Source organism: Gopherus flavomarginatus, chromosome 12, assembly GCF_025201925.1.
Source record: "Gopherus flavomarginatus isolate rGopFla2 chromosome 12, rGopFla2.mat.asm, whole genome shotgun sequence".
Taxonomy (NCBI): Eukaryota; Metazoa; Chordata; order Testudines; family Testudinidae; genus Gopherus; species Gopherus flavomarginatus.
Window position 1 is genome coordinate 823,737 of NC_066628.1, and position 18,932 is coordinate 842,668.

Below are 18,932 nucleotides of genomic sequence, written 5' to 3' on the forward strand. Positions count from 1 at the left end.
ACTGTTGCAGATGCAGGACATCGCTCCTGGTGCAAGACACTACTGGGGTTGTTACCTTCTGCAACGGGTGTGCTAAATATCATGGTTCACCTCATTGTGGTGATCATTGGAATCTAACTGGCTTTATTAGCAAGCGTAATAGCTTTGGCTGGGCGAAGAGAACGGTCCGAAGACTACAGGAAGCTGCCATGCAAAGTCAAATAAGGCCCTTGTTAATTCTACCCAGGAGGGAAACCCAAGCTTGGCAGGTCTCAGCATTGGACTCCTGGAATAGCAACGACAGCTTTGGTAAAAGTGTCATTAAGGAGTGGACTGTAAGGGTCAGGCCTTTGTCTGCAGCCATATTGTCAGGCCTAAAGCCTACGGCCTTCGTCTCCAGCCAGACTGAAAGAGCAGCCAAGCAGCAGCCATGAGTGGAGAAGCAGGAAGTCACATCCTCACATTCCATCTAACTTACATTAAAACGGTGTCATATTCGGCTGTTAGGAAGGAGACCTCATCCTAATGGCCCCCACTATCACCAGATACAGAAACAGATCTTAAGACAGCTAAAGAAAACTTAGGCTGTGGCTACACTTACAGCTCTACAGCGCTGGGAGGTACAGCTGTGTAGGGAAAGCGCTGACGTGTGGCCGCACTGACAGCTGCCAGCGCTGCAGTGTGGCAGCATTTGCAGCGCTGTTGGGAGTGGTGTATTGTGGGCAGCTATCCCAGCGTTCAAGTGACTGCAACCTGCTTTTCAAAAGAGGGGGCTGAGGTGGAGCATGGGGGAGAGAGAGAGAGTGGATTTTTGGAGCTGTCAGCTCCCTGCCTTGCAAGTTCTAAGGACTGGAACATACACAGCACCAACCTGCAATCAATTTAAAAGTTTGGAGCCCTTCCCCCACCCCTCTCTTATTCACTAAATGCAAATTATGCACTGCGAGCTCCAACACGGACTCCCTCCACCCCCTCCGCCCTGTGGCTTCTCTCCTCAAGCAAACAGCTGTGAAATTCCAAAGCAATCCCCCTGCCTGCCTCTGCTCAGCAAACAGGAGCTGTGTTTGTTTTTTAGATAAGCAGCTCTGTGGAGCCCAGCCACTCTTCCGGTTTGTTGTGAGCAGGCATTCTGGGATACCTCCTAATACTCTGGAGGCTAATTACAGCGCTTTTGGTGGCCACACTTGCGGAGCAGTGCTGCATCACCAGCACTGCAATCCTTATACCCCAGGCAGAGCAGGTGTACAGCCAGCGCTGCAACGCTGCAGCCAGGGAGTTGCAGCGCTGGATGTGCCTTGCAGATGCGGACACAGAGTAAGTTGCAGCGCTGTAAACCCACCACCAGCGCTGCAACTCTCCAGTGTAGCCATGGCCTTAGTTTGATGGTGTCTGTCTGACATGAGACCACTTATCAATAGCTGTGGTTCTGAAATCCTCATGTTTTTATTGTTCTACCATTATTGTCCCCTCTTCCCTATTGTTTGTCTGTGTGATTTGTCTGGTTCTTTGATTGTTTCTGTCACTGTATAATTAATTTTTCTGGGTGTAAATCAGTGAAGGTGGTGGGGTAGGATTGGTTAGAGAATTACACTACACTATGTTAGGGTTGGTTAGTAACATTTTAGTAAAATGGCTAGTTAAGGTGCAGCTAAGCAGAACTCAAGTTTCACTCTATAAACTAGGGTCAAAATTGGAAGTTCTTTGGAACCAACTCCAGGATGCGGCCCCCAAGATCACCACACAGAGACTGGAGCTCCCCACGTGGACCTGATCCTGACTGGCCAGCAGGGAAAGTTCACGTGTCTTATTGGGAGAGGTGAGCACTGTGTGTGCAGCGTGTGCGTCTGCTTGTGGGGATTGGGAACAAATAGAGGATCAGGCTATTACTGTGCGAGGCTTTTCCACTGGTGAAAGCCCCTGCACACCGGCAGAGTGTAAGGTTATGCCTGAGCCCACAGCAGGGCAGGGGTGGGTGGGTGCCTAAATTCAGAGGGTTACACCTGAGCCCTAGGACCGGGTGAGGGTGGGAGCCCCTAGAGTGTGTTAGTGAGAGAGAATTTTGTGCAGGTAACATCCTGATTCCCAGGCCTCTTGCTCATAGACTCATAGACTTTAAGGCCTCAAGAGACCATCAAGATAATCTAGTCTGATCCCTGCAGATCGCAGGCCACAGAACCTCACCCACCCGCTCCTGTCACAGACCCTGAGCTCTGGCTGAGTCACTGACGCCCTCAAACCGTGGGTTAAAGACTTAAAGTTACAGAGACCCCATCATTGACCCTAGTTTAAACCTGCTGTGACCCGTGTCCCAGGCTGCAGGGGAAGGCAAAACACCCCACTTCCCCCCCCCACCACCACCACCAGGGTCTCTGCCATCTGAACTGCGGGAAAATTCCTTCCTGACCCCAAATCTATCTATCAGTTAGACCCTGAGCATGTGGGTGAGACCCACCAGCCAGCCCCTCCCCAGACTCCCCAGCCTGCCCGGGCGAGCAGAGATCAGTGCGTGTGGCTGGGTTACGAGCAGGTGTTTTCCGGAGAGCCAGGATGCCCCTCGCTGGCTGCCACCAGCTGGAGCCGGGAGCCCAGGCCCCAGTAACAAGCCCACCCCCCAGGGTTACCGGGAGACAGCCTGGAGCCTGGCAGGGGAAATCACTGCTGGGCTGGAGTGAGGGGGGGGATCCGACGGTCCACGGGCAGCCCCCGCTGTGCGGGTACCTGAGAAGTTTGGGGAGATCAGAGCCTGGGTGGGTTGCAGAGAGCTCGTGTGATCCCCGTGTCTGACACCTGCTCCGTGCCTAGGACGGGTGAGATCCTGGCCAGGCTGGGAAGGGGCCTGTTCCTGATCACGGCTGACCTCACTAACGGGCATTGGCAGGGGCCTTGGCCTCAGATCAGGGCTGGTGCAACCATTTAGGTGGACTAGGAGGTTGCCTGGGGCGCCAAAAAGCAGCGTCCCCCAATTTTTTTTAAATGGTTGAGCGGCCGCTGCTGCTGGGACAGAGAGGGAGTCTGAGCTGATGGTGGCAGCGGCAGTGGGCAGCCCAGGGGCTCCCCCGGTCAGCATGCCACCGCCGGCAGCCTCCAGCCTAGGGGTTCCCCTGGTCAGCGTGCCACCACTGGCACCCCAGGTGATCCCCTGGGTCAGTGCACTGCCGCCAGCAGCCTCCAGCCTAGGGGGTCCCCTGGGTCAGCGCACCGCCAGCAGCCCGGGGTTTCCACTGCGCAGTCGCTGCTTCACTTCTCTCGCCTCCCAGGCTTGCAGCGCCAATCAGCTGTTTGGCCCAGTAAGCCTGGGAGGAGAATTAGAGCAGGACAGCGTACTCGGGGAGGACGCGGAGCAGAGGTGAGCTGGGGTGAGGAGGTACTGCAGGGCTCCTCGGGCCAGGGGGTGGGGAGCTGCCGTGGGGGCGGGGGGCGCAAGGTGGAAGTTTCACCTAGGGCGCAAAACTTCCTTGCACTGGCCCTGCCTCAGATACCCGGCTCCAGGCAGCATTGACCCCTCACTGGGGCTCTTGCAGTTCCTGGTCCTGCCGTTTGGGCTGGGGGGTTCCCAGCTCCCTTCCAGCTGCCGGTAGCTCCAGTGTGGGGTGGGCTGGGCGTGTCCCCAGCGTGGCTAGAGGGTGTTTGTATGTTAGTCAGACCTGGGCAGAGCCCGTGACCCGTGTCAGGTGGGGGCTGTGTGACATCCAGACCCCAGCCCTGCCTGGGAAGGGGGAGCCGGGCGGGGGGAGGGGGGGCTGGCAGAGGGGGGATCTTGGCCATGGAGGCGGGAGGGGCTGCATGAAACCAGAGCCTGCAACAGTGGAGGGACTGAGACTGGGCCCATCCCCAGCCAAGGGAGCAGGTACCGGCCATCGGCTGCTGGCAGGGGATTGCCGGAGATTGTTCCTCGCTGTGGTACCCACCCGCCCTGTCACGGGCCTGTGTGAGCCGGGGCAGCAGACAAGGGTGTCATGGAGTGTGGGGGAGTCCGGCCCTGCACCCCTCTTCCTGGGACCCACAGTGACTCTCGGCCAGCCAGTAAAACAGAAGGTTTATTGGACAACAGGAATGCAGGTTACAGCAGAGCTTGCAGGCACAGTCAGGACCCCTCCATCAAGTCCTTCTGGGGGTTCAGGGTGCTTGGATCCCAGCTAGGATACCCTGAATTCCAACCACCAGCCCAAAACTGAAACTGAACTGCCCCTCCTCCAGCCGGCCCCTTCCTTTTGTGTAGCTTCCCGGCCCCAGGAGCCCACTCCCCTGCCCCCTGCCTGGCTCAGGTTACAGGCTCAGGTCCTGTCCCTCACCTAAAGTCCTCCCCTGCCCTCCTGTTCACTGTGCAGACATCACAAGGGCGTCTAGTCTAATGGGGCCCACGGGCTGGCTGGGAACAGGGGGCAGCCCTGAGCACTGACCCAGCTCTGGGGAGCCCTGACTGTGACACACTGGTTGTGGGTTTCACAGCCGCCTCTGACAGGCTGCGCTGCTGCGACACCATGAAACATGAGACACCCCCGACCCCTGGGGCAGATCTGAGCAAGACACTGCTTCCCGGAGCGAACTAGGGGACAATGGACAATGAACGTCTGACCTGGGGCTGGACCCTGCGCAAACCACAGCCCTGTCTGTCCTGGAGCCGTCGCCCTGTCTGTGCTGACCCCTCGCCGGCCCCCAGCCAGTGACAGGGGCTCAGGCCAGGGGACTAATGGAGCCTGGTGCCCCAGCGAATGGTGCGGGGATTATCCATGCTACAGGGAACGCAGCTCTCCCAGCTGGTGCCTGGCCAGGCCATGAGCCACAGATTCCCCCAGGACACCAGTCGGCCAGCCTGGGTCCATGATGCCTCCATGGGGGAGCGGTGACAGGTATCCCCACCCCGGGCAACGGCTGTGGGGCCCACGCTGGGTTACGTCCATGCAGGGTTTATGGATCACTGCAGGCCAGGGATTGATCTGCTCTGTGGGGGGGTCACCCCAGCTCCCCAGGCACTAACAGCAGCGGGGGGGTGATCACCGCAGTGCCTGGGACTGGGACCGGTTCAGAGATGTCCCCCCACCCGGGTGGGTCCCAGGCTGACAGGGCTGGGCTAGAGGAGGGGTGAGGGCCGCAGAACAAACTGGGGCCAGAGAGATGAGGTTAAACAGACTCAGGGCCTTGCTTTGATCCAGCGACAGATGGGCCCAATCCTGGTTGGAGGGGTGGGAAGAACTCGGGCCCATCCCACGCCCCACGTAGGAGCTGGGCGATTCCTGCTGGGCAGGGCAGGTTATATCAGGTTGTTTCTCTCGCTGATGATGCTTTTCCCCTGTGAATTGCTGTCTCTGCTGAGCGTGAGCCAGGGGGAACCGGTGTCCCAGGTACACGGGGTTGGGTGGGCCTGGCTTTGGAACAGGCTCTAGGAGGACCCATCAGTGAGCCAGACCCTCGGGGGTCTCACCCTCCCTCCAGGGTGAGCCTCGTGGCTTCCCTGCCTTCTTAGGCTGGACATCTGGGCCTGCAGCCCCCCTGGAAGCTCCAGGCAGCGAGCCCCATGGAGACAGACCCCGAGACCTGTTGACTCTCCGCCCAGCTGCTAAATGGACAGCTCAGATCAGGGTGTGTCTGGGGAGTTCCCTCCCCCAGGGCTGCTGGCTTGTGCATCCTCCCACCCCCAGCAGGGTCAGTGAAAGGGAACGTGGGGCTGGGCTGGGGCAGGGAAAGGGGGAATGCAGGGGAAGGTCTTGGACACTGTCAGACCAGATACCAGCTCATGCCAAGGCCCTAGGTTATCACTGACAGATCCCTGGCTGGAAACCGGCCGGGCTCAGCTGCGTGTTCGCATTGTTAAAACTGGGATTAGACTGAGCAAAGGTGATCAGGACGTTGTGAAATGCTGGTAAATTGCCGCAGCTGTACCCCACGTGATAAGGCGATAGTGAAACGAAACAGTAAAGCCAGGCAGGAGAGACGCATTGCCAAGTGTGAAATACTAGTGTGTGTGTGTGTGGGGGGGAGGTTATCTCCCACCCACCAACAGAAGGCCCTAAGCCTCAAATGGGCCATTGGGGGACATCAGAGGACACAGGACTTCGCTGATGGTTCCCTCCCCGTGAAGAGGAGGCACAGAGAAGCGCTTGTCCCACCAGCTTAAACTCAGGGAGGAAGGGAATAACATTCCCCTTCGAGGAGCAATCCATATCGGTCTGTGGCTTGGGCTCTGAAGGGGCAGGAATGGCCAGGCATAAGCGCCAGATCCCCTGGCTGTGCCTGGGCTGGCCCCAAAGGACACGCAGCGCTTGCTTCTTACTGGAGCTTCTATTTCCTTTTGAAACCCGGGAATGTAACTCCCCGCTGTGTGTGGGACCTGCTTTAACTTTGTAAAGCACTCTCAGCGCTTTGTCGTAGTTAATGAATCTTTACTAAGGTTATTACAGGACTGGCTACAAGCGTTGTCTGTGGAGTGAGATCAGTTCAAAGGCAAAAGTGCCCTGGGGTGAGCGACTGGTCCTGTGGGACAGGGAGTGACCCGAATGTCGCTGTGATTTGGGGTGGAAGGGACGATCAATCGATCACAAGGGCAGGCTGGCTGGGGTGGCCAGACAGAGCAGAGAACCCCAGGGGACTGTGACTCCAGGACTCGGTTGTTACAGGGCCTGCAGAGTTCACACCTGATACCTTGGTGAGATCTAAGTGTAGAACTCAGCCAGTTTCAGGTTTGTGCCCCAGCTCCTAACAGTCTCGTTAGGCTGTTACTAGATGAGGTCGGCAGGTGGGAGCCTCTCCAGACAGCGTGACAGGGTCGCCCCAGGGCCCTGCAGGGACTGAGGGGCAGGGACGGGTCCCCGGGGGGGGCAGCGCGGGCTGGAGCCGGGCAGAGTGCGGGGAGCAGACGGGGACAGGAAGGGACCGGACCCAGGTTCTGCATTCTCCGGGCTGGGCGAGGTGCTGGGAGAGAGGGACGGAAACTCCTGCCGGCCGGGGGATCCGACGCCCAGGATCTAACTCAGGAGCCCTGCAGGGAGAGGGGAGAGAAATCAGCCCCTGGCCGGGGGGCTAGCGGGACGGACAGGGGATTTTCTCTGCCAGGCCCCAAGGTGCCCCCAGTGACTCTGCCCGGCAGCCACAGGGCTGGGCGATGCTCGGCAGGACCCAGGACCCTCTGCCCCCGGGAGCACCTCAGGGATTGGCGTGAATGGGGACCAAGGGAGCCGCAGACTCCTCCTCCGTGGGGCCAGCGCCCCATTGCCCAGCTGCCCAGGGGCTGAGCTGGGTGGGTGTCATGGGCCGAGGGGAAGAAGCAGCCGCCCCACGGGTGCCCCAGGCAGCCTGTGGTCAGTGTAGGGGGAGGTGGGCTTAATGGGGGAGGGGGATTGAAATTACCTGCAGGTTGGGGAACAGGGCGCCCTGAAAAACAAAGAGAAACATGGTCAGAGCCCTGGGCGAGGGAGCCGGTTCCTGGGGGTCAGAGCTCCAGCCTCTGCTCCACGGCATGGAACGCCCACCACTAGGAACCCAGCCCCACTCCGGCCCCCAGGCCTTGGGTTACCCTCCCTCCCCCGTTATTACTGTAAATCCTTGACCCAGGATCCCTGCCCAGGGGAGGAGGGGACGGAAACGCTCTGAGCCCCGGGGCAGGGGCAGCTCCCTGCACTGTGAGGGGTCGGGGTCTGTCCCACCCCGGGGGCTCGGCCGGGTGAGGGGAGAGCGGGAGCTCCCAGCCCGGCCCTGGTGCCCCACACTGAGATCTCCCCAGGGCCCTTGCTCTGTCCCTGCCCTAGGAGTGGGGAGGGTCTGACCCAGCCTGGCCCCAGGAGAGGAGAAGCTGGGAGGCCCCTGCCAGACTCTGAGCAGTCCCTGCTGGGGGTGGGGGGGCCTGCAGACAAGGCCAGATTCCCCTGAGCCCCCCTAGCCCCACATCCCCCCACAGACCCCCTGGTGCCCCGCCCCCACCCGGAGCCATTCACCTTTCTTATTCTTCAGGTAGATGAGGAGTCCGGGCGCCAGGAAGATCAGCCCCAGCACGAAGCCCCCGACCCCCGTCAGCATCTTGCTCCTGGCGGAGTCAGACTGCGCCTCTGAAACAGGGACATGGAACGGGCCGGGTCAGAGCCAGGGGCCTCCAGGCCGGGCTCCCATCTGCGCCAGTGACTGGCACCAGCCGGGGCAGAGCCAGGGGCCTCCGGGCCAGGCTCCCGTCCATGCCAGTGACCGGCACCAGCCGGGGCAGAGCCAGGGGCCTCCGGGCCAGGCTCCCGTCCATGCCAGTGACCGGCACCAGCCGGGGCAGAGCCAGGGGCCTCCGGGCCAGGCTCCCATCTGCGCCAGTGACCGGCGCCGGACAGGGCAGAGCCAGGGGCCTCCGGGCCAGGCTCCTGTCAGCGCCAGTGACTGGCGCCAGCCGGGGCAGAGCCAGGGGCCAGGGCCTGCAGAATCAGCTTTGGGACAACCTGCCCCACATCAGGGCTCCTCCTGGTTTGTGATAGTCAGAGCTCTGCTCAGGCCTATCCCAGCCCGTTGTCAACATGAACTGGTCTAGCCAGAGCCGTCCCTAGGGGGGTGCGGGGCCCAGGGCAGAAGTAACGGATTCGTCTTGTGACAGGGTCAGGCCAGATGGCTACAGGAGAGTGATCGAAGACAGATATATTAGCCCCAGGTTAAGGAGGTCCTTTTTCCCTGGGTAAGGTAACAGGGAAGGTTCCAGGACAATCAGGAACTTTCTGGAATCAATCAAGGCAGGCTAATCAGGGCACGTGGGTTTAAAAAGGAGCTCACTCCAGTCAGGGGAGGGGGAGCCAAGGAGAGGAAGTGTGTGTGAGGAGCTGGGAGCAAGAGGCGCAAGGAGCTGAGAGTGAGAGGCTGTGCTGCTGGAGGACTGAGGAGTACAAGTGTTATCAGACACCAGGAGGAAGGTCCCGTGGCGAGGATAAAGAAGATGTTTGGAGGAGGCCACGGGGAAGTAGCCCAGGGAGTTGTAGCTGTCATGCAGCTGTTACAAGAGGCACTATAGACAGCTGCGATCCACAGGGCCCTGGGCTGGAACCCGGAGTAGAGGGCGGGCCCGGGTTCCCCCCAAACCTCCCAACTCCTGATCAGACACAGGAGGAGTTGACCTGGACTAAGTGGCATAGCCAGGCTTGCTGCCCAGGAGGAGCGGCGGAGAGAAAAGGCACATGTCCTTTGGCGACCCTGCGCGTGCACCGAAATGCCACCGAAAGACAGAGCGGTGCATGCGCAGGGCCACCGAAATTATTCTTATTTCGGCGGCCCTGAGCATGTGCCGCTCCATCCTTTGGCGGCATTTCGGTGGCCCTGTGCATGCGCCGAAATGCCACTGAAAGATGGAACAGCGCATGCGCAGAGCTGCCGAAAGACAGAGAGGTGCTGGAAAAGGCGCCACTTGGGGAATCCTGGGCTTGGGGAAGCAGGTGCTCCCCCTGCATCCCCCCAGCTACGCTACTGCCTGGACTGTGCGTTCCACCAGAGGGGAAGATCTCTGAGGTGAGCAAATCCGCCAATAAGTGCAGAACCCAAGGTAGAAGAGGAACTTTGTCACAGTCTCTTTCAGGACAGACCATGCTGGTCAATTGCACCGGCCTGTGGGGCTCGGAGCCATTGCCCTGATTCGCCCTACCCAAAGGACAGCTCTGAGTCTAGCCCTGGACAGTCTGTGAGACACAGAAATAGCCAGTCTCTGTGTGAACCTTGCTCTGTTCTTGGGCTCAGTGACACCTTGTGGCAGTGAGTTCCACAGGCTAATTACACAGTGCCTGGGAAATGTCCTTCCTTTTACCAGGTGTGAATTTGCCCCTTTCCATTCCACTGAGTATCCCCTTGTCCTTGTGCTGTGAGACAGGGAGAACAGACGCTCCAATTTCCCTACTCCAGACCAGTCATTATTATGGAGACTTTTCTCCTCTCCCCAGTGACGTTATGAGTGTAATATAATATCTCATTGAAAGGTGACTGGGCCAGAAAGAGTTAATTAACTCACAGACTGACCTGAACCACGGCTGAACTATAGAGACTGGTTAGAAAGATCTGTAAATGAATAGAGCTGTGAAATGCAAATCTGCATTTTTAGAGATAGAAGGGTAGATGTTTGCTCAGGTCTTGTGATGTCAGCAAACAAGTCTTGTCTATTGCTAGAGCTTTGCTTCGAAGACCAAAAAAGGAATATTAACATTTAGGAAGATACTTGAGTGCAACAGTGTTATTGTCTCTGTGTCTCTTTGAAGGCTGTGGTGACCTGTAACTGAACTGTTTAATGGATAAATTCCCCTGTGCTAACTGCCAGGATGTTTGGCAGAGGGAGTTAAGCCGATTGTTTTCTCAGGCCAAAAGGCTGCTGGAAATGTATAAGAACCCTGGGACCCGATCCTGCTTCATCTCAGATCTGCTTTGGGTTTCAAGAGGGGGAAACCCTAAGCCACAAGGATTGAGATCCCTAGTCACTGACTGGAGTCACCCTGAATATGGACACTGGACTGTAACCTCTGGACTATTTCTAAAAGGACTTTTGGCAACTACAAGCTCATCTTTGCTGTGTCTGAACCTCAAGAATTGAATTCAAGTCTGTCTGTATATTGATCTTTGAACCAACTCTCTCTCTCTCTTTTCTTTTTAAATAAATTTTAGTTTAGTTAATAAGAGTTGACTATAAGCGTGGATTTTGGGTAAGATCTAAGTTATCATTGAACCTGGGTGTGTCGCTGATCCTTTGGGGTTGGAAGAACCTTTTCTTTTATACAATGAGATAAGATTTTCAATAATCATCATCATATCTGACAGGTGTGTCTGGACGGAGGCCTGAGGCTGGGCACTTTAAGGGAACTGCGTTGCTTGGATTCTGAGTAACCAGTGAGGTACTGTAGAAGCTGTTTTGGGCTGGTTGGTAAATCTAAGTATTGGAAGATCCACCAGCATTTGGGGTTTGCCCCATTTTGTCTGCAGTTGACCCTAATTGACTGACCTCAGCTGGCTCCTATGGGCAGCACCAACACACTGCCCCATGGCATTTTTCAGCCCGTGGACACGAGCTCCCAGCCCAGGTCGATAGATTTGGGTTAGCAGGGCTCTGATGAGCTCTCTGACTCAGGCCCATCCCCCAAGGGGTGCCCCTGCGGGCTCAGGGGCTGCCCCACACCCACAGGCTCTTACCCCAGTGCACGGCGATGGGGCCCTGCAGGCTGATGTGCTCCACCTGGCAGGTATAGACGTCCCCGCGCCGGGGGCTCATCTCCAGCATCACCAGGATCTGGAAGGTCCAGTCTCCGTTCTGGAGCAGCTCCGTGGACACCACCCCGGCCGTCTGCTCCTGCCCGTTCTTCAGCCACTTGATCTCGATCCCCCCGGGGTAAAACCCCGTCACGGAACAAACCAGCAGGTCGGGGTGGGGCTTGGACCCTGATTTCGTAGGGGAAACTTTCACTTTGGGCCGAACTAGGGACAGAGAGACAGAAATGAGCAGGAGACAGAGCAGGGCTGAGAGAGAAAAGGTGACAGCCCGCTCTCAGGGAAAGGCCCCAACCCCCCAAATGTTCCAGGCTCTGGTAGAGGGGCCTGAGGGGAGTCGCATCCCGTCACCCCCATGGGGACAGAGCCAGGGACTGTCAGACCCTGGGCCCATGGTGTCAGCCCAGGGGCTGCTCCCACCCCACAGCAGGGGCACCCCAAGGGGGGAGGGGCAGGGTTGGGAGGAGGGGAAAGTTCTGCCCCATCACCCAGCCCCCCTAGCTCAGGAAGAGGGGTAGGAAGTACCTGCCCCAGGGGTCTGAGTGGGGGGCACTGGAGGCTGAACCCCCAGAGAGGCAGGGGGTAGGTCAGTCACACAGGCACCCAGAGACTGACCCAGGTGGGCTCTGTTCCCTGCAGAGAGGGGGCGCCGCAGCCAGACCCGGGGGCAGCGGGGGGAATGGGAGGAGACGCCCCCCCCCACACCTGCCGCTGACTGACCCCGCCCCCGCCGGCTCCTGCTCCCCGTGCCCGGGCCCCGCCCTCTCCCTGCTCCCCGGGCCGCAGAACCCTCTCAGCCCCTCCCATCCCCCGCCCCTGGCCCAGGTCGGGAGCACGGGGATAACCCGGGGGGGGCAGTGTGTCCGGACCCCCCCGCACTCACCTCTCCGGGCCACGGTGAAAGGCGCGTCCACCCCGTAGTTGTGCCGGCAGAACCGGTCCACCTCAGCCCGCGCCTGCGCCAGGATCGCCGGGTCCTTGTTCCAGCCCTCGGCGTCGGGCCGCCCCAGCTCCGTGTCCGCCACGAACACCCCCAGGTCGCTGTCGAAGTGCACATCCTGCCGCCCGTTGTAGATGGAGCGGTGCAGGAACCGGACCCGCTCGGTGCCGTTGGTGAAGTAACACTCCGCGTTCTGCTGATACACGAACCCCCCTGCGGGAGATGGGGGCTGGGCTCAGGGACCCGCCGCCGGCTGCTCCCCGTCCTACCGCCGGGGCAGGGGGAAGGAACAGCCGGACTCCGCCCGGATCCCTGGGGGCTTGGCGGGCGGGCAGGGGTATGGGACCACAGTCCGCAGGGGCAGCAGAGCAGAGACTGGATGGGGGCACCCTGGCACAGGCAGGACGGGGCTCCCCGGGGCGCTGGGGTCTGACCCCCCCCCCGGATACACCCAGCACCGCCCAGCACGGGGCTCCCTGGGGCGCTGGGGTCTCTACTCACTTGGGGGCTCCATGCAATGAGCCAAGTGGGTTCTCAGCACCATCAGTGTCACTAGCAGAGCCCCAGCCCAGCGGCTCCCGGCCCCCAGGATCCGACCCGCCCCCATCGCTGCTCAGGAGGGAGAGACCTGGAAACTCCTCGGCACCCCCCAGACTGAGACCTTCTCTGTCCAGCTCCGAGCACCAGCCCCGGGACGCTGCCCACGGCCCCGGGGATTGGGCACCCCCAGCCCAGGGGCCAGTCAGCACCGGGGCTGGGCAGCATCACCAGTCGCCAGGCAGAGCCGGCCCCAGCAGGGCTCGGTTCCCTACTTCTCCCTCGTACGGGGCAGAGCAGGGCCTGGGGTCGGGTTGCAGGACTCACCCGGCACCTGCCATGGCCCCGGGGCAGCTGGAGAGCGGGGCCAGCCCAGGGACCAGCCCCCACCAGAGCAGGGCCCCCAGCAACGGGCCTGGGCTTAGGGCTGGCTCCATAGTTTTTGCCACCCCAAGCAAAATAAATAAATAACTAAAAGCTGCGATCCAGGTCTGTATCTCTTATGCCCACTTCATTCTTCAGTGGCAATTCGGCATCCGGTCCTTCCCTCCGACACAGACAGAAGGACCCACTGAAGAGCCAGACGTGCCGCCCCCTTCCAGGGGCTGCCCCAAGCACTTGCTTGCTGGGCTGGTGCCTGGAGCCAGCCCTGCCTGGGGTGCTCCATCCCCAAAGGTGGATTACAGTTTTGTTGGGCCCTGGGCCACAGCAAGAGGGGCCCCTTCCTGCCCCTTCCACCTGTAGTACCCCCCCCCACGCCTCCCCCACACTCCTGCTGGGGAAATGAGGTTTGTACATGGGGCTTCCCCCACCCACCCAGTGCTTCTGCTGGGGAATGAGAGTGTTTCAGGAGTTGGCTGGGGAATGGAGGGAAGCCCAGACGGGGCTCTGACCCCCCAGTGGGGCTGTGGTGTCCCTGAGACCTCAAGATGGACCTAACTGAGGAGGATCCTGTTGTCTGTGCCTGCAAGACCTGTCTGGGACTGTGTTCCTGTCGTCTAAATAAACCCTCTGTTTTACTGGCTGGCTGAGAGTCCTGGGGAATTGCAGGAAGCCAGGGGTGCAGGGCCTTGTGTCCCCTCACACTCTGTGACAGTGTGACCCCCCAGTGCAGAGCTGGACTGGCCAAGCCCCCCATGTGCACATACCCCCATATGCAGAACAGGGCATCTGTGGCCGGAATTAGTGCCATGTGGGGAGGTTCTGTCGCTACATTGGGGACGGAGCCCTCCTGGTGGTGCTGGATCCACTCTGGGCTGCCAGTAATGCTGCACCACTTTGCAGATCCAACCCCAGGAGCAGGTCTCTGGCTGGGGATTTGTAGTATTGCCAACCCCAAATGTTAAAAAATCCTGCAATTCTGTACAAATCCCAGCTGTGGGGTTTATTTGCCTTATGCTCTTTGAGCCTTAGGGTGCCCGGGGGTCACAGTTTGAAGCTCTCCCCACAGCCCGAGAGCTGGACACTCCCTTGGTCTCTAAGAATGAGGCTGGAATTGTCCTAGACCCACATGACTCCTGGAGCTGGGGCTTTAGGAAAACACAAGAATTATCCTGACACAATCCTGAGAGCTGAGAACCCTGAATTTCTCCATCTCCTCTCAGGGAGGCTCAGCACTGCTGCTCTGCCTGGTAACAGCCTGGTCAGCGCAGGGATTTTTGCCATTGGGTGCCGGCCCTAGGCTGGGCTCCCCTGGCCAATGCCAGGTGCTATTCCCCCCCCCCGGGTGTGACATGTGCCCCCCGGTCCCCTAGCACTGCCAGCCCCGCACCCAGCCCAGTGCCGGGGAGAGGAGATGGGCGCAGGACGGGGCGTCCCCATGGCCCAGCTGGCCCTGCTCACCCTGCTGGCCCTGCCGGGTGCCGGGGCAGTGACAGGTACGGGCGGGGCGCGGGCTGGGACACCTGGCCTGGGCTTCACCACCGGAGCACCCGGCTCCCACCCCCAGGGGAGGGACAATGGGGGCTGATGGGGCAGAGAGAGGCATGGGGTGAGCCAGTTGGGGTGGGGGCTACTGGGAGGAGGGTTTCACCCCATAGTGGGGAGGGGATAGGGTGGGCAGGAAGGAGGATGGGGGTTGATCTGGGCAGAATGGGGGCTGCAGGCAGGGGAGGGTCTCACCTCCATGCCAGTGGGGGAGGGGAGGCTGGTGCGGGGGCAGCAGAGGGATCGCGGGGAAGTCTCTGTGGTTTGGGTATGACACTGCCCTGCCCTAGGGGTGCAGCCCCCTCCCCCACAGGGACTTGGGGGCTGATACCTCCTCGAGGCGGTCGCCAGGTACAGGGGGGATGGGGGAACATTCCCCAAAGAGCCGCACCAGGGCCAGACCCTGCTGAGCAGTGAGTGCGTCTGTGCAGAACAGGGAGCCCCTAGCCCCGCTCCCCGGCCTGTCCCCGTTGTCCCCCTTCCCGCCAGGGCTCAGACCCCCAGGGTTGGGGGAGCCTCTGTGGGGCAGATTCTCTCCTTGGCTGGTGGTGGCGGGTTCCCTCCTTTGCAGTCGCTCGGTGAGATCCTGCCGGGCGAGCTGGGGTCAGCGAACAACTCCCTAGAATGCAGGTGCCCAACTCCCTTGGGCCCTGGGGAGTCCCAGCCTGGAGCCAGACCCCTCCCCCTCCCGGAGTGTGTCTGACTCCCCCCTCCCCGCAGCACAGCTTTATTGTCTCTGGCTGGGGAGTTCCAGGGTCTCCCAGTGACCAGTCCTTGGGGGTGAGTGTTGGGGGCCAGGGACTGAAATTGCCCCGAGAACAGGTCATGGCACTGCCAGAACACTGACCCAGCCTCACGCACAGATGGCAGAATGAAATGTCTTGCACGCGCAGCTTCCAACTTCCCCCTCCCACATGATTCTGGACCCTTCCCAAGCTAAGTGGGTAGAGACCTGGTCACTACTTGGATGTGTGCAGGGGGTACAGTATGGGGTGCTGTCCCCTCCAGGCAGCGCTGACCCCGGTGCCCCAGCGTGATACCAGGGGTCCCTGTGCTCCCTGCAGCTGCTTTCCGCTCACACGGGGGAGTCCCAGTGTGAATGCCAAGGGGGGGGGGTTAGGGGATGTGTGCAGGGGGGCTGGTGCTGACATTCACCTTCCCCCAGGGGACCACATGCACTCTCAAGTGAATTTCTACCAGCGCACGGACCAGTCCCAGCGGGGGTCGGGTGAGTACATGCAGGACTTCGACCATGAGGAGATGTTCTATGTGGACCTGGAGAGGAAGGAGACCGTCTGGCGCCTGCCTGACTTCAGCAAGTTCACCAGCTTCGAGGCGCAGGGCGCCCTGAGCAACATCGCCGTGCTGAAGAACAACCTGGAGATCCTGATCAAGAGGTCCAACCACACACGGGCTGAGAATGGTACGGCACGGGGATGGGCAGCTTCGCTGTCAGGCACTGCTTGTGGGACCTTGCTCACATGGGCCTAGTACCAGACACAATAGAGACATCCCAGCCCCTGCAGGGCTCCGGGGAGCCAGTCAGCCGGGCCAGGGCTCTGCAGGGCAGGGGGGCCGGGCAGTTCACACCCTCCAGGCTGGGGGCCCAGGGCAGCTCCTTTGCCGAGGGCTGTTCGTGGCCCCTGCCCAGTGCCAGGCCTTGCCACTGAGGGATTCTCTCCCCTGCCCCTTGTGCCCCATGAGCCGTCAGGGCAGGGAGCTGGGACGGCCCCGGTGACACCCCCACAGTCCTGGGGAGAGACCCCTGAGCTGGAGCGTGAGCACCAGGGACTGGCTGGCTCAGGGGGGCAGGGAATGGGGCACAGGCCTTTCCCCTCTGGGGGGTGCTGGCTCCCATCTGGCCCCAGGGCAGGGCCTGGCTGGCTCAGGGGGGCAGGGAATGGGGCACTGGCCTTTCCCCTCTGGGGGGGTGCTGGCTCCAATCCGGCCCCAGGGCAGGGACTGGCTGGCTCAGGGGGGCAGAGAATGGGGCATGGGCCCTTCCCCTCTGGGGGGCGCTGGCTCCCATCTGGCCCCAGGGCAGGGCCTGGCTGGCTCAGGGCCAGGCAATGGGACCCACTAACCCCTGTCTCCCCAGTGCCCCCTGAGGTGACCATGTTCCCTGAAGACCCCGTGGAGCTGGGCGAGCCCAACGTCCTGATCTGCTTCGTGGACAAGTTCTTCCCACCGGTGCTCAGCGTGACGTGGCTGAAGAATGGGCAGGAGGTGACCGAGGGCGTCTCCGAGACCGACTTCTACCCCCGCCCAGACTACTCTTTCCGCAAGTTCTCCTACCTGCCCTTCCTCCCCAGCCAGGGCGACTTCTACGACTGCCGAGTGGAGCACTGGGGGCTGCCCGAGCCCTTCACGAAGCACTGGGGTGAGGCTGGGGTGCCAGGGGACCCCGCTGGGCACAGGGCTGGGAGCCAGGACTCCTGGGTTCTATCCCCAGCTCTGGGAGGGGAGTGGGGGATGGTGGGTCAGAGTATGGGGGCTGGGAGCCAGGACTCCTGGGTTCTCTCCCAGCTCTGGGAGGGAAGGGTGGGAACAGCCTCCCTCACTCCATGCCCGGTCCCTCTCTCCAGAAGCCCAAGTGCCCACCCCTGTCCCCGAGACCACAGAGACCCTGGTGTGCGCCCTGGGCCTGGCCGTGGGCATCGTCGGCATCATCGTGGGCACCATCCTCATCATCAAGGGGATGAAGATGAACGCCGCCCGCAACCCGCGGGGCCCCTTGTGAGTAGCCGCTGCCCAGGGAGGCACCCACTGCACCTGCAGCCCCTGGGTTCACCCAGCACCCACTGCGGAGACCCCCCACATGCTGTGCCCCCCCAGCTACAACCCCATGGCCCACCCACACCCCCTGTTTGAATGGGAGTCTCCTTTGGGTGCTGGGGCTCGGCCCCAATCCCTGCCAGCCTTGCATTGGGTCCAGGTCTCCTGGTAACTGACCCTCTTTGCCTTTCAGATAAACACGGGGAGGAGCCGGGGGCCCCGAATCCCCCAAGTGCCTTCGTGAGACCTGTTCACGCACACACACACACCCAGCACTGCCCTCAGCGTCCCTGCTCTGCTCCCATCAGTGCCAGCTGCTGTACCCAAGCGGGAGCCCCCCGGCCCTGTAATTGCATCGAGCCAACCCACTAGAGACTCCCTGGGGAGCCAGCGCCTTGGACTTCCCTCACTCACCCCCTGCTGGGCTGGGGGGGGGCACCTATCCAGAGAGAGGGCTGCTGCCCCATAGGGCTGGGAATGGGGGTCGCACCTCGTCAGGGAGCATCAGGGGAGAGGACTGCTGCCCCATGGGGCTGGGAATGGGGGTTGCCCCTCATCGGGGGGCAGCAGGGCCCACAAGGCTGATCCAAACCCCATTGCCGTCATGGGGAAGGTTTCTCTTGACTCCAGTAGGCGCTGGATTGGGCCCCGAGCCCGGCCCCTATTGGCCAGAGGCTGCTGTCAGTCACCCCAGGTAATGCCCCTCCTGCCATTACCGCGAAGGCTTTGGGCCCATGCCTGGGGTAGGGGGGCAGCAGCCCCAGTTAAAGGCCTCATTGTGCCCATGTGCAGCTCCCCTGGGGTCCAGCCCTGCTGAGCCCAGCGCCCAGCGTGGGGTCTGTGTGGGAAGGACCCAGTCCCTGTACAGCCCCCGCCCTGTGCCCCAGGTGTGTCCACAGTCCTGCGCCCCCATCACTCTGCAGCTTTGCCAACAGCAATAAAGTGGGTTTGGGTCATTTCTGAGTTTTTGATTGTGATTTAAAATCTGGTCAGTCTGCACCGTGCCTGTGGCAGCCTGTGTTATCCCAGCCTAGCCGCAGTGTGTCCAGGGCACCGGGTCATGCTGGGAGTTAAGGGAGTTTGGTATGAGGGTAAGGAAGGAGCCAGGACTCCTGGGTTCTGTCTGAGCTCTGGGAGGGGCTAGTCGGGGAGAACTGGGAGTCAGAACTCCAGGGTTCTAGTCCCGTTCCTGACACTGGCTCACTGCAAGGTGTGACATTTCCTGTGCCTCAGTTTCCCCTTGTGTGAAATGTGGTCAGTCCCTTCCTGGGCAGTGGTGGGGGCAGCTCTGAAGCTGAGGGATGGTCCACGAAGGGCTGAGCTCATCCCATGGCCAGGAGCCCTGGAGCAGGGCAGGGTTCATGAGCCAGGCTCCCCCGGGACTGAACCCCGCAAGGCGAGCGGCTGCAGAGAGACGCTGGCCTGTCTGGGGGCTGCGGTGACGTCTCCCAGGCTGGGGTCACTGTGACATGAAGGGCAGATGCCCCGCCCCCCCTGAACATGGCACCGAGCCCCCAGCCCAGCTTCCTCACACCCCTCCCCTGGCATGTGCTGGGAGACCTCGCCCCACCCTGGCTCC

General features: G+C 60.9%; 4 protein-coding genes across 14 annotated transcripts in view; 3 read left to right on the plus strand and 1 right to left on the minus strand.

Annotated features, from left to right (window-relative positions):
- The window catches only part of LOC127032762 (DLA class II histocompatibility antigen, DR-1 beta chain-like), a 287,605-nt gene extending 274,667 nt beyond the window's left edge, over nucleotides 1-12,938 (minus strand). For 4 of the 9 annotated variants that reach the window (XM_050920326.1, XM_050920319.1, XM_050920336.1 and 1 more), the window contains exons 1-4: nucleotides 12,617-12,938; nucleotides 12,059-12,328; nucleotides 11,101-11,382; nucleotides 7,908-8,018 (exon numbers count right to left, since the gene is read on the minus strand). In XM_050920326.1, the coding sequence (XP_050776283.1) occupies nucleotides 7,908-8,018; nucleotides 11,101-11,382; nucleotides 12,059-12,328; nucleotides 12,617-12,722 (769 nt within the window). In that variant the 5' untranslated portion in view covers nucleotides 12,723-12,938. Of the gene's footprint in view, nucleotides 1-4,003; nucleotides 6,956-7,323; nucleotides 7,348-7,907; nucleotides 8,019-11,100; nucleotides 11,383-12,058; nucleotides 12,329-12,616 lie in introns of those variants that run through there. The other 5 variants (XM_050920333.1, XM_050920329.1, XM_050920331.1 and 2 more) reach the window with 4 other exon arrangements.
- Nucleotides 1-18,309, plus strand: part of LOC127032759 (HLA class II histocompatibility antigen, DR alpha chain-like) — a 414,007-nt gene extending 395,698 nt beyond the window's left edge. The window contains exon 8 of one of the 2 annotated variants that reach the window (XR_007768904.1): nucleotides 18,241-18,309. The gene's annotated coding sequence lies outside the window, so the exon portion shown is untranslated. Of the gene's footprint in view, nucleotides 1-17,986 lie in introns of both variants that reach the window. The other variant, XR_007768908.1, reaches the window with a different exon arrangement.
- Nucleotides 1-18,309, plus strand: part of LOC127032760 (HLA class II histocompatibility antigen, DR alpha chain-like) — a 172,300-nt gene extending 153,991 nt beyond the window's left edge. For both annotated transcript variants that reach the window (XM_050920303.1, XM_050920304.1), the window contains exon 5: nucleotides 17,547-18,309. In XM_050920303.1, coding sequence (XP_050776260.1) covers nucleotides 17,547-17,550 — 4 coding nt within the window. In that variant the 3' untranslated portion in view covers nucleotides 17,551-18,309. The remainder of the gene's footprint in view (nucleotides 1-17,546) is intronic.
- On the plus strand, nucleotides 14,402-18,309 carry LOC127032769 (HLA class II histocompatibility antigen, DR alpha chain-like). The gene is made up of 5 exons (XM_050920349.1): nucleotides 14,402-14,529; nucleotides 15,744-16,001; nucleotides 16,677-16,958; nucleotides 17,164-17,314; nucleotides 17,547-18,309. Exons 1-5 carry the CDS (start codon nucleotides 14,448-14,450, stop codon nucleotides 17,548-17,550), a joined length of 777 nt encoding a protein of 258 aa, XP_050776306.1. The 5' UTR covers nucleotides 14,402-14,447; the 3' UTR covers nucleotides 17,551-18,309.
- Nucleotides 18,310-18,932: the final 623 nt, after the last annotated feature.

Coding starts and splice junctions, on each gene's coding strand:
- LOC127032769 (XM_050920349.1), top strand. CDS start 14,448: ATGGGCGCAGGACGGGGCGTCCCCATGGCCCAGCTGGCCCTGCTCACC. Junction 14,530..15,743: donor GGGTGCCGGGGCAGTGACAG/GTACGGGCGGGG, acceptor ACCTTCCCCCAG/GGGACCACATGCACTCTCAA. Junction 16,002..16,676: donor CCACACACGGGCTGAGAATG/GTACGGCACGGG, acceptor CTGTCTCCCCAG/TGCCCCCTGAGGTGACCATG.